Below are 10,052 nucleotides of genomic sequence, written 5' to 3'. Positions count from 1 at the left end.
TTTTTATCAAATATTTTAATAGAATTTATTCAATTATATCTCCTTATATATAAAATCATAAATAGGTTGGTGCCTAAGAATTGTGTGTTTGTATTTAAAGTATGTCAAAGGCTTCTCATTCTGGAATTATGGCAGTCAAGGAAAGAGACTGTGACTATATCTCAGCTATTCCTTGAAGAAAATTGTCTCTGAATCCATGCCAAAAGATAGATTTATGGTGGGACAATGAACAGAATAATTGGTATTGGTATTTCCTCATAATATATTTATTTACATACTTATAAAGATTATTCTTCAGATGGGTAGTCTTTCCTATATTCACCAAATTACCCGATTAGAAAAAATATGCAAGCTAAAGGAAGTTAATTAAATGACTGGCTACAGTGCTTAGATATAATGTGTACTCTTTTTACTTGATTCTGAACATTAAGTTATTGTATCTGTTTCAGGAATTTTTAGTAAGGCTCTGTCTCTCTCAACATTTGGGAGCCCAGTGTACTAAATGGAAGAAACAAACCAGTCTGTGGTGACCGAATTCATTTTTCAAGGACTTTGCACCTCAAGGGAACTGCAGATGTTTCTCTTGTTGCCGTTTTCTACACTCTACCTGATGATTGTGGTAGGCAACCTCTTTGTGGTGATATTAACCATCACTGATCACCATCTCCATTCTCCTATGTACTATTTGTTAGCCAATCTCTCATTTATTGACTTTTGCCTTTCCTCAGTTACTACCCCCAAAATGATCACAGACCTAATAAAAGAAAATAAAAGCATTTCCTTCGGGGGCTGCATGAGCCAGATCCTCTGCGTGCATTTCTTTGCGGGGGGTGAAATGGTTCTTCTTGTAACAATGGCCTATGACCGCTATGTGGCCATCTGCAGGCCACTCCACTACACCAGCATCATGGACAGACAGAAGTGCATCTGGCTGGTTGTGATATCGTGGATCACTGGATTTGTGCATGGCATTAATCAGCTGATCCTAGTTTTGGAGCTACCTTTCTGTGGGCCAAGAGTGATAGACAGCTTTTTCTGTGATATTCCTTTGGTGATGAAATTAGTCTGCATGAACACTGATATTCTGGGTATCATAATAAATGCTGAGAGCGGTGTTTTAGGAATAACTTGTTTCATTCTCTTGCTGATTTCTTACACTTACATTCTACTAACTGTTCAGATTCATTCTAATGATGGTTCATCAAAGGCACTCTCTACCTGCACCTCCCATATCATAGTGGTTGTACTATTCTATGGTCCTGTCATTTTTATCTATCTGTGGCCAGTCAACATCACACTGGTGGATAAGTTTCTCTCTGTGTTTTATACAGTCATCACACCTCTCCTGAATCCAGCCATCTATACACTGAGAAATAGAAATATTAAGAATGCCATAAAGAAGCTGCTAAATCACATGTGAGTTCTGTAATAATTTTTAGACATCTTATGTTATCAACAAATTCATTGTTTACACATTGTTTTATAAGAATTGTAGTGGAAAGTGAATTGAATAGCATCTTGTTTCTAGAATCTAAATGATGTAATTAGTATATAGTTATGAAAATGACCATTAGAAAATTATATTCAAAATTGTAATACTTATAGTTTTATTACATAAAATGAGTAATAGTTTTGCATAATATACTTATATAGAGAGAAGAATAGAATATAGTGATATGTTGCAAAAATAGTGATTGCATGTGTTCTCAAAGTGTGCTTGTCACTTTAATTAGATTGTTAGTAACACAATACCCTTTGAATTATTTATCAATCTTACCATCTTTTAAAATATGGTATTATATGTCAATCATAATTCTATGTATCAAGAGTTATTGGAGATATCTGTTTAGACTACAGCCACCTAGAAATTAAAATGCTAAACAAAGCACATGATAAAGTTATTTACCTTATAATGTTATAAAATCTGCCAGTTTTCAAGTCTTAACTATTCATTTAGATTCAGAATTTTCAAATATTGTTTTCCATAACTGAAAGGACAATCTATTTATAACATTTGAATGTATTTTCCTCAGTTCATACGTTCTTTGTACGATCATAATTTTATACTATATAATGAAATAACATAATTGTCAAAGCTAGTTAAGTAAACATTATTGTTCCTTTTTGTTGTTTTTTGGAGGGGTCGTTTTTGTTTTTAGAGACAGGGTTTCTCTGTAGCTTTAGACCCTGTCCTGGAACTAGCTCTTATAGACCAGGTTGGCCTAAAACTCACAGAGATCTGCCTGCTTTTGCCTCCGCAGTGCTGAGAATAAAGGCATTCACCACCACCCCTGGCTACATTATATGTTCTTGATAATATGGTATTCATAATAATTCATATTATATACAATTTGGGGTAGAGTATTATTTGCTGAATAAACTATATTTATACATGTTTTCAATAGCTGAGTTCTAACTCATGTCTAAACAGTTATGAAAGTCTGAACTTCTTAAATTTCATGAGCTAATGGTAAAAAACAACATGTATGTATGTTCTATTAATTTAAAGAGGTTGTCATAATATAAATTATCTAACAAAAACACACAAACCACTGTATAAAGTTTTTCTGAAATCATATGACTACAGATAAGCGTTGCTCATGTCTGGTCACAGACTTTGATGTATACATATGTATAGATTCTGGTATCTTTTTCTGAAGAAATTATCTGTAGTGTGTTTATAGATTTAACCCTCAACAGTTTTGTTACCATATTTTCTTAAATATGATTTTGGCAATATCTGCAATAATCCCATTATATCTAATATAATCCTTGACATTTTATATCCCTTTATTGCTTATTACCCCCTTTCCAAGCCATACAATCCATGGGACAACCTTTCTGTATTTATATTTTTTGTTTTGCTTTGTGGTACACTGCAATGATCCATTGGAATCTGTGTATTCATTGTTTGTAATTACCCCTAGGGTACTATGATTGCATCAGTTGGTTGCAATTGAAGAAAAAAGCTAGCACTGTTCCAGAAATATCAGTAGCTCACAGGTCAACAAGGAAATGTAGCAATACATCGGTACTCTCTGAACTTTAATTAACCATTTACTCTTTTCTTGTATGGTACACATGTTAGGAAGCTTTGGTATTTTAACTTTGGTATTTAGCTTTTTCTGTGCCAGGTCTACAAGATTGCATTTCATAATTCTTACATTCTTGCTAAACTCTTCCTCATTCTTTCTCAGCATTATATTATAAGTGATTTTTAATATACAGTTTACCCTCACATACCCACAGTAATACTTAAACAACAAAACACCTTAAGGACTCTGTGCTAAATTATTGAACTATAAAATGACCTCTTATTGCCTTTGTAGGTTATAAGGATATAAATTTCATTTAAATTTTAGCAATCATCTTGGTGACAGTACTTGTTTTTAATGTGTCTCAAGAAGCAGAATGGAGACCACTGAGACAGCTCAGCAGGTAGAGGAGCTTCCTGACAAACCACAGCATCTGAATTAAATCCTCCCCAAGCTCACATGTTATAGGAAGAGTTATAACTCCTATAAGTTTTTTTAACTGACTTTTATTAAGCTCTGCATTTTTCTCTGCTCCCCTCCCTGATTCTCCCTTCCACTTCAACCCATTCCCAATGTCCCCATGTTCCCAATTTACTTAGGAGATCTTGTCTTTTTCTATTTCCCATGTAGATTTGATCTATGTATGTCTCTCTTAGGGTCCTCATTGTTACCTATAAGTTTTGACCTAGCATCTTCAAGTATAATATATATATATATATATATATATATATATATATATATATATTACACTATATATACTACACAAATCATACTCATTCTACTTGCTGTCACTTATTTGCTTATTCTGCACCCACTGGTGACTTTCTTCTTCCAAGTTACCCTTCTTTCATTTATATAAATATAATTTACAATGTTCATCCTCCTGAATCAGTGTCATTTCACTTAACTTGATCTATATTTTTGTTCTTTTGATGATAGCTATTCTGAATAGGCAATAATATTATCTCAAAATCTCAATTATTTCTTTTTCGTGTATTTATTGGTTTTTGTTGAGAAGTTTTGTGTTTTTATTGTTTTGTTTTACTTGTTTATTTAGTTGTTTTGTTTGATTGTGTGTTTTTTTTTGAACTAAGGGTTAAAATAAAGGTCTCATGTATACTAGGAAGTCTTCCTAACACTAATCTATATATTACCAATATATTTATGCTATTTTCATAAAATCGTGAAGTGGGAACTTTCTAAGTGGCTCGGGTTAAATTTGACTGCAGTTTTCCCACCCTGACTTCCCAAGAAGCAGGAATTGCAAGACTGTATCTTCAGGCCAAATAAGTTTGATATGTATTTATACATTCCTAAACATTCAACCTAACACTTCTAAAGATTCAGCTGTCATTAATTTCAGAAGTAGAAAAACATGATCCTAAAAATTATTAAATAAGTACAAGTTAATTCGAAATGTCAAAGAAATCTTTAGCCAAGGAAGTGATGTCAGATGTTTCATAACACTTGACTTCAAAATATACAACAGAATCTTAGTTATAAACAGCATGTGACAGGCACAAAATAATAATGTTAATAAATTTGTAGCTTAGAAATAAACTTACAAAGCTAAGATATGTGGCTTTTTGCAACACGTCAAAAATATACTGTGGAGGATAGGATAATATCTTTAATAAATTCAGAAGAACAAATCTCACTTATCTGTAGTCTTTACACAATAAAATTCAAAATGGATCAAAGACTTACAATAAGCACATTTACACAGAAAACTAAGTAGTTACTTTTTTAAGTTATTTATCTTATTACCTGCAACTTTGAAATTATTGAAGAAGAGGTAAACATTATGGTAATACTTTAAGTATAGGCATGCACAAGAACTTTTTGAATAATGCTTCAAAACCCAGAAAATATTTTGATAATTGGGATTGCATGAAATTAAAAGGCTTCTACAAATCAAAGTCAACAACCAGCAGAGTATATAGACAGTTATAAAATGAGAGAAAAAAAACTGACAACTGTTCACCCATCAAGGGCATACTATTCATGCTATATCAAGAACTAAAAAAATTAAGAAAAAGAAAAAAAGATGCAATAAAAATAAGTGGCCAAATGAACTGAGTAGACATTTTTCAAAGAATAAATATAGATGACTATTAGATACATAAAACAAGATACATCAAGCAATGTTATTTTTTGAAGATTATTACTGTCATTTATGTTTGGGTAAGTATATATGCGGGGGAACAAGTCCATGGAAATCAGAAGAGGAACTCAATTGCTTGAGGATGAAGACACCATTCACTGAAGACACAGATGCCAGAGACCTTGAGTTGAAGCTGATCTGAATACTCTTTCTCTGATAACAAGCTTTTAGGGTAGAAAAGGGACCTACTACTTCATGGTACCTAAATGGCAATAATGCATGGTTTGAATTTGGTGATATATGTGATCAAAATAAAAACAATAGTACTGGTGATTAAATGTCATAAAGAGCTGTCATTATAAAATGATATTTTATGTAGAATAACATGACCAAAAGAACATTAATATTGGGAAAGAGAAAGGTACCCAGAATGACAGAAAAGGAAGAACATGAAAGGTGATAGAGAGGAATTGTGTTAAAAGTACACCAGATGAGTAGATTAAAATGTGATATAAAACCCATTGCTTGTTGAATTTACATTCAATAATACATTTTTAGATGCCTCAAATAGGGGGTAAACAGCAAGTGAATACTTGGAAATAAGTATTTATCCACATTACATCTGTCTTTTTCCTTTTTGTTTTGTTCTTTTTGTTTATGTGTTTGTTTGCTGGTTTATTTATTTTGTTTTCATTTCATAAAACAAGATTTTTTTTGTGTAACCATCGCTGTTCTGGAACTAAATCTGTAGACCAGGCTTGTCTCAAACTCATGGAGTTCCATCTGTCTCTGCCTATTCAGTGCTGGATTAATGTTTTGGGCAAATATCACCCAGCTTCATTTTTGATATTATAATTTAATCACATCATCCTCTCTTTCTCCTCCTTCTTCTAAATGCCCATATTCCTCTATACTCTCCTTCAAATACATGGCCTCTTTTCAATTAATTGTTATTGCATAGATAGATAGATAGATAGATAGATAGATAGATAGATGATAGATAAAGAGATAGAGAGATTGATAGATGATAGATATAAATATATACCTCATTTCTATACACTAACATAGAAACAGTTTTTTAATCTGAAAAAATGCTATAAGATAGAAGAACTCATATTGAAAAGTATAAACAACAATACTTGTTTAATTCCGATCAAAAGCGGCTATTGAGATAGCTTACTGAATAAAGAGGCTTTTCACAAATTAATCTTATGAATTTATATATGATTTGAAATGTTTTGAAAAGTAACTACTCTTGTAGACATTTCTTTATTTTTGAAAAAATATCATCATTGCTTAAATAGAAGAAGTTTGTGGCACATTATAAATTTCCTTATTACTCATTATTTATTTCTTCAAGTTACATGCTATACATTTTGTGTTAGTGCATTTTATATATCTACTACTTTACAAGTATTTTGTCATGAATTGATGGATTAGTCTTCTTAGGAAATGACAACATGCCTACAAGGTCCCCCACAAAGGTGGTAGGGCAGGTTAAATAGCTTCTGACATCCCCAGATATGGTTGATCAACTCAAGGTTGCCAAACAACACTGAAAAACATTGGTGTGATCATGCACAAGAGGAACTTCCTGTATTGCTAGTGAGCCTGGAGTTTAAGGGAGTTCATTGTGCATGTACCTGCCTTCTTCTGGCCATCTCTCCAGGAAAACAAATCTGTGTTCCAGTAAATATTCATGTCAGCCTTTTCAGCTTCTATCTCCAACACCCTGCTCCAGCCCTTCCTCCCTTCTACCACCTTTCTACCCTCTTCTTTTCTACTCCTCTATACCGCCTTCTTCTCTCACTCCTTTTTTCACACAACCTTGAACTCTATGTTTTCCTCTTCCATGTTTACCTACCCCCTTTTTAATACCATTCTTCTTTTCCAGGAGCCACTAAATTTTGAAGTAGCATCCCCTTCCCCATGAATCGTCTCTCCCCGGTCTTGCCCGGTATTCCAGGCTCCTAAATCTCTTGAAATGAAATCCTGCCAATTACATGTTTGACCTTTCTACCTTACTTTCCTCTCTCTGCATTCCCTTTCCAACAAGCGTCCAGATTACATCTATTTCCTCTTCCTGCTGACCTTCACCCACACTATACAGTCTTGCCATTCACTTATTCACCACACACACACACACACACACACACACACACACACACACACACACACAGTTAAAAGCAAGAAGAATGTGATGATCCCCATTTTAATCCTAGGGCTCAGGAGATTGATACAGGAAGATTTTGAATTTGAGGCCTGCTTTGATTAAACTTAGACCCAAACAAGAAAACTAGTACAAGAAACACTGGGAAGCAAAGATGAATTTTTCAAGTGTGAAAACAATATATATTTTGTTACTTTCATTTACCAAGTTGTTGGAGTAGGAATAATAAATCATATCAAAGCAGAGGATGTCATTTATCATTTGTGTTTATAATAGAGTATTCTGGTTGTATACTCTTCTGGGAAATTTAGCAGATATCTTTCCTACTCAGGAGCTGTTTACTCAGTCTTTTCATTGCCACCTTCATGGCTTCGTTCCTCAGTGTGTAAATGGCAGGGTTCAGGACGGGAGTAATCATGGAGTCCAGAATAGCAAGAAACTTATCCACTGGTACAGTAGGTAATGGCCACATGTACACAAAGATGCATGGTCCAAAGAACAAAATGAGCACAGAGATGTGAGCAGAAAGTGTAGAGAGGGCCTTGGACAAACTGCCCAAGGACTGTTTCCATACAGTGAACAGTATGAAGATGTAAGAGACAATCAGTAAGAAGAAGGTAGTGACCGATATTAGTCCACTGTCAACAGTAACCAAGAACTCCATTCTGTAGGTGTTTATGCAGGCCAGTTTGATGAACCTAGGAAGGTCACAATAAAAACTATCTATCTCATTAGAACTGCAAAAAGGCAAATGGACAACAAAAGCTAATTGACACACTGAATGAATGAGACCAATAATCCAGGTACCAATCAGAAGCAAAATGCACTTCCGTGGGCTCATGATGGTCAGGTAGTGGAGGGGCTTGCATATGGCCACATATCTGTCCCAGGCCATGACTACCAACAACACCATCTCACAGCCCCCCAGGACATGAAGGACAAACATCTGGAAAATACAACCCTGGAATGAAATGGTATTGTCATTGGAGTATAGATCAGAAATCAACTTAGGAACAATTGTAGTAGAAAAACATAAATCAACAAATGAAAGATTAGCTAAAAGGAAGTACATTGGTGAATGTAAATGGGTATCAAAGATAACTGTAAGCATGACTAAGAAATTTCCTAGAAAAATTGTTGCATATGATATTGTGGAAAATGCAAAGAGGAAAATTTGTGTTGGTCTGTAGATTGATAATCCCAGGAATATAAACTCAGATACTTCAGAATAATTTGCTTCATTCATTGTATCTTTCTTGAGTTATCTACAATACCCAAAACAAAACAGGCAAAACAGTTACTAGAATAATAACCTAGCAGTAAAATATATTATTTGTAAATTCATTACAAGAAAGTAATTTTATATTAGAAGGTACCCTTTAAAACTATTGAAAAAAATGCTTAAATTGTCCTGAGATACACATTAATAAAAATAATTCCTCCTGGTCATCCATATTTTGAGGAATTAATATCTCTATTCTACTTATATCCATTATGAATATATACTGTTTTCCAAAAACTGTGTTATGCCCTCTGGTAAAACTATAGTTCTGTTCTTGGCAGCATTGAAATCAGGTTGAATATCTGCTTTAAATACAAACCAAAAACAAAAAACATTAAATACAAAGAAAACATTTATGACTAAGATGAAGAGAAAACACAGGGCATGTGTTGATTTATATCAGTGGATATGTGTTGGTTTATATCAGCTGCCTATAATCTGCCAAACACTAGCCATTCCCTTGAAGATGATTTAGAGTGTCCAAGGTTTATGTCCTCTGCAATAACCTTGAGACAAGGGAAGTGTATCAAGAGTAAACACTTGTATTAATAACTTGCTGTTTTATCCTATCAAGAATCTCATACTCACCATGTAAATAGTAAAGCTACTTTTGTACTATCTGAGGAAGCATGAACATAAGAGTAATGATAACTGATTTCCATTGTGTCATCAAATTCTTTATAATCTGATGAAATTCTGTGAATAACACCTCTAGGGAAAAAAGAGTCTATACATTGAAAATTGGAATGTACTTTGCTATGATTTCTTTCTTTCTTTTCTTTTTTCTTTCTTTTTCTTTTTTTTTCCTGGTTTTTCAAGGCAGGGTTTCTCTGTAGCTTTGGGGCCTTTCCTGGAACTATCTCCTGTAGATCAGGCTGGCCTCAAACTCAAAGAGATCCACATACCTCTGGCTCATGAGTGCTGTGACTAAAGATGTGTCCACAGCCTGGCCTTCATATGATTTCTTTAACAGATACTTTCGAAAGAATATCAAAACTCCAACAACAGGAAAATGAAATCCAGTATTATATAAAAAGGTGAATAATATATTTTAATAAAAATTATTATGAGCCGAAATACATAAGAAGCCTATATTAAAGAGTTACATTTCTATGAAAAAAGTGGAGGGTTCTTTCAAACTTAATTTCTTATCTCTGTTCTACTGTAGATGCAGTTAGTAGTTTAAATGATATAAAACTAACATTTCTGCAGTTCAAAAAAGGACTTATATAAATTTTATATAACCTAATATATCAATTTACTTTTTCTGTCTTAGCTTGTTAAATACTATTTTTTTAGGCAACCAAATCAAATAATTTATGTTTATCTCACACATAACTGACCACCACCATGGTCTCCCCACTTGTAATTACATTTCTAAGCTTCTCTCTAGCTTGGCGCTGACAATGATTCATTATCTTGTCATTTCCTCTCCTATGTGTCATTAATCACCAGGTCTGG

The 10,052-nt window shown here is 33.6% G+C and overlaps 2 protein-coding genes across 2 annotated transcripts; one reads left to right on the top strand and one right to left on the bottom strand.

The window, feature by feature from the left end:
* The first annotated feature begins 502 nt into the window (after positions 1 to 502).
* Positions 503 to 1,420, top strand: LOC142845009 (olfactory receptor 4K3-like). Its single transcript, XM_075963774.1, has one exon. The coding sequence runs from the start codon at positions 503 to 505 to the stop codon at positions 1,418 to 1,420; it is 918 nt and encodes a 305-aa protein (XP_075819889.1).
* Positions 1,421 to 7,616: 6,196 nt separating this feature from the next.
* On the bottom strand, positions 7,617 to 8,555 carry LOC142845008 (olfactory receptor 4F15-like). Its single transcript, XM_075963773.1, has one exon. It carries the CDS (start codon positions 8,553 to 8,555, stop codon positions 7,617 to 7,619), a length of 939 nt encoding a protein of 312 aa, XP_075819888.1.
* Between the last annotated feature and the right edge of the window lie 1,497 nt (positions 8,556 to 10,052).

Source organism: Microtus pennsylvanicus, chromosome 2 (assembly GCF_037038515.1).
Source record: "Microtus pennsylvanicus isolate mMicPen1 chromosome 2, mMicPen1.hap1, whole genome shotgun sequence".
NCBI lineage: Eukaryota > Metazoa > Chordata > Mammalia > Rodentia > Cricetidae > Microtus > Microtus pennsylvanicus.
This window is presented reverse-complemented; position numbering and strand designations above follow the sequence as displayed.